The 3,318-nt window shown below is 32.0% G+C and overlaps 1 protein-coding gene across 3 annotated transcripts in view; it reads right to left on the minus strand.

Annotated features, from left to right (window-relative positions):
- The window catches only part of LOC142354039 (uncharacterized), a 52,021-nt gene extending 51,619 nt beyond the window's left edge, over positions 1–402 (minus strand). For 2 of the 3 annotated variants that reach the window (XM_075406302.1, XM_075406301.1), the window contains exon 1: positions 36–402. In XM_075406302.1, coding sequence (XP_075262417.1) covers positions 36–158 — 123 coding nt within the window. In that variant the 5' untranslated portion in view covers positions 159–402. The remainder of the gene's footprint in view (positions 1–35) is intronic. The other variant, XM_075406305.1, reaches the window with a different exon arrangement.
- Between the last annotated feature and the right edge of the window lie 2,916 nt (positions 403–3,318).

Here is a 3,318-nt window from a genome sequence, read left to right on the forward strand (position 1 = left end):
GTCCCAAAAATTTGATATAATCCACCAAAACTTACCTCGGCGGGTTCTTTGAGCAAGTTCGTCTCCATAAAAACAGCAAAACAGATGCTCGTGGACAATTCGTGAAATTGTAAAACCACACAAAGGACTTTCAAGAGTAGGAATAGAATAAAGTGCATCTAATATTAAAACAGAAACAAAACGAATAATCGATTTTGAACTCAACAAAAATGTTGTACAACGTATAAACCTATTACACCGCTCATTAATGTTTAATAACTTTCCAATCACAATTTTTATTGAAAAGGTTTGGCATGAAACAGTTAAAAATTGTGCTGAATTTTTGTTTAAAAGCGTTCATCTTTTTTTTCTGCTGTGTTCGATCCAAAACTAATTCTTTTAAGTTAGAAAGCGAGTAAAACGTTGTTTTCTGTTGTGTTTGTTTATTTGTTTGTGACACCTTCAACTGAGCGTGAACAAGTGGCCTATCAAAGTGACATTTTATCATAATATTCGATAAAAAGAATAGAAATCTAAATTTACTTATAAAGATGATTTGTACTGTTGTGAACAATAACCAAAAATGATGAAACCAGATAACATTAGTACGTTAAATTCAAATTAAATTAATAGAAAAATTATCGTTGAACAATTTATATGAACTCTCTCATAGAAAACAAGTTTTGCTCTGTATGTGTTGTCTGAGAAAGCTTAGCGTGACGCCCCGGGTCGAGATATGAGCGGGCGTAGGCAGAAATTTTTGTTAGAAATGCGCTTAATGTGCTGCAATTATGAAAAAAATACGCTAAATGTATTGACAAAATAATTTCTGGCGCCGAATGTGCTGAATATTAACGTTTTCATCACTTCTCAACACAATTCTTACAAAACTTCAGCACCTTTTCCAACACATCTCATGCATAAATTCAGCACGCACCTCATGCATAAATTCCCCAACTCAGCACTTTCAGCACTTTCTTTGACCAAATTGAGCACTTTTCTTGCAAAAATTCAGCATAACTGTCAGCACAATTCTTACCTTAACTCAGCACTTCAAAAACTTGAGATTTTTAGCGCTTTCAGCACATTATTTACATAAATTGAGCACATTTTTTTAACAAAAATTAAGCACATCCTTCAACACTTTCCTTACATAAATTCAACACTTCAAATTCTCAGCACAATTCTGACATAATTTCAGAACTTCAGAAAACAGTAAAAAAAGTGCAGAATTTTTAATTTTGTTTAAAAGCCTTTGTCTTTTTTTTTCTGCTGTGTTCGATCCGAAACTTCATATTAGCATGAACAAGTGGCCGATTATTATCATAAAATTCGATAAAAAGAATAGAAGTTCAATTTTTTTGATACGGATGATTTGTGCTGCTCTGAACAAAACTAAATGTTGAAAAAACCAGATTACATTATTGCGTTAAATTCAGATTAAATTACTGAAAAATTATCGCTTAACAATGTTTTTTGAACTGGCATAGGAAACAAAAGCTTTGTTCTGTATGTGTTGTCTGAAAATGCCCAGCGTAGAAAAGACTAACGGTTCAAAAGTTTAATAAGAATATAGCGTCGTCGATTAATTTTAAGACCAGATATATACGACAACTGACTGATAGTCAGAGTCAATTTAATTACCGATAGAAATGTATGTAGTGATCGATATTACTAAAATGGAGGATAACTGCGACAATTTGGTAAAGCAGTATAAAAACCAAAAGTTACAATGTTAGAAATTCAACCAATAAAAAAAGAACTTTCGGGAACTTTCGAGAACTTACTACTCGGGTCAAAATTTCAAAGCGCGAGAATATTTTTTGTTTAGTCAAGATTGGCTTAATGATATATTACCTGATAATTTCCATGAAGGGTTTCGAAGGAAATCAATAGAAACTACACAATTAAAAAATTTGTAATTGAAATTTATTAAATTTTCTCGCAGCACTTTGCTATTTTTGTTTTCAATTCCCCTTGCTTGCGGCAACTTCTTGCCAAACAGTGAAAGACCTATTAAAATAAGTTTAAAATTTTTAATTTACTCTCACTGATTTCAGTAATATAACAGCAAGTTTTATAGCAATGTTTTCCTTTCTTTCTTTCTTTCCTTCTTTTTTTCTTTTTTTCTTTTCATTTTTCTTTTAACGACGTCTGCAGTGTACTTCTGTACTAAAAAATATTTGGCTCATACGTTCTTCCAGAAAAACAACCAGAAATTTAAGTTCCCCGCAAATTTTCGAGCTAGAAAACAGTTAGTTCTGATGTTTCGAAACTTTAATCTTCTTTAGGCCATCATATTGTGAAATTTATAGAATTGCACTGAAAAAAATACTGGAGTATCTGGCAAATACCTTTTCGATTCAATGTTCGGGACTTTTGCCCATCTTTTATTTTAACATTAATAATTTATGAAATGTTTTCCAACAATTCATCATTTGCAACAATAAAATGAATTTTAAATGAACGAAGTAAAGCAAATTTTTTCGTATTTAAACTATTGTTTTGAACAAAAACCGTTATCATCGGTATTGTACATTTGAAATTAGTGTGATATCCACAAAAGAGATACTATATATTAGCGAAGTGGATAACTACTATAGAATTCGCTGTGCAAAATCACTCATATCTAATATTCGAATACTCCGATTGTTTTCAGTTCGGATTTCGAGAGGCGAAAGACGAAAGTCCTATCCATAGATCAAAAAATAAGATACAACAGAGCAGTTCAAATCACATCTAAGTTCTAGCTGATTACAGAACAAAAGAAAAAGAAATTAAAACAGTTATACAAATGTTGATCATGTTGATCAAGCAACTTGCAACAAAGAAGATTAAATTGTTGATACTACGAACAAATACGCAAAATAAAAATGAAAAAGTTTATCTGATAAACAACTTAAAAAACCGTGAAATAATTATATGCCTATTTGAGCAGATTAATATGAGCTTAACATAAAAATATGGAAATCTCCGCGCATAGTAATTGTCTTTTATAATGGTTCACGGAAGAGACCAACATTTTTATTCAGTTTAATCGGTGGGAGCCCCAAGATTGTCGTGTTCATTGCCATACCTCCTATCCGATGTGGGATGTAATATAGAAACAGGGTGCCGTAATCACGAAAAACCCACAAAATCCGATGCGCAAAGCGCGCCCATTAGTCAACCCGAGGCAACATAATATTGCGCTCTCTTTTCTTGTTTGACCTCTTTTCAAAAGTTGAGCCAGCTTGACTATCTGACGGCTTGCTTATCTGTCGCCGATTTTTAGATATTGCTAACTTCAGAATATTTCTCAGAAACTATTTATTTAAATCAAATATTACAAAAACAAAC

The sequence above is a fragment of the Convolutriloba macropyga genome, chromosome 15, assembly GCF_964194025.1.
Source record: "Convolutriloba macropyga chromosome 15, txConMacr16.3, whole genome shotgun sequence".
In the NCBI taxonomy this organism is placed as follows: Eukaryota; Metazoa; Xenacoelomorpha; order Acoela; family Convolutidae; genus Convolutriloba; species Convolutriloba macropyga.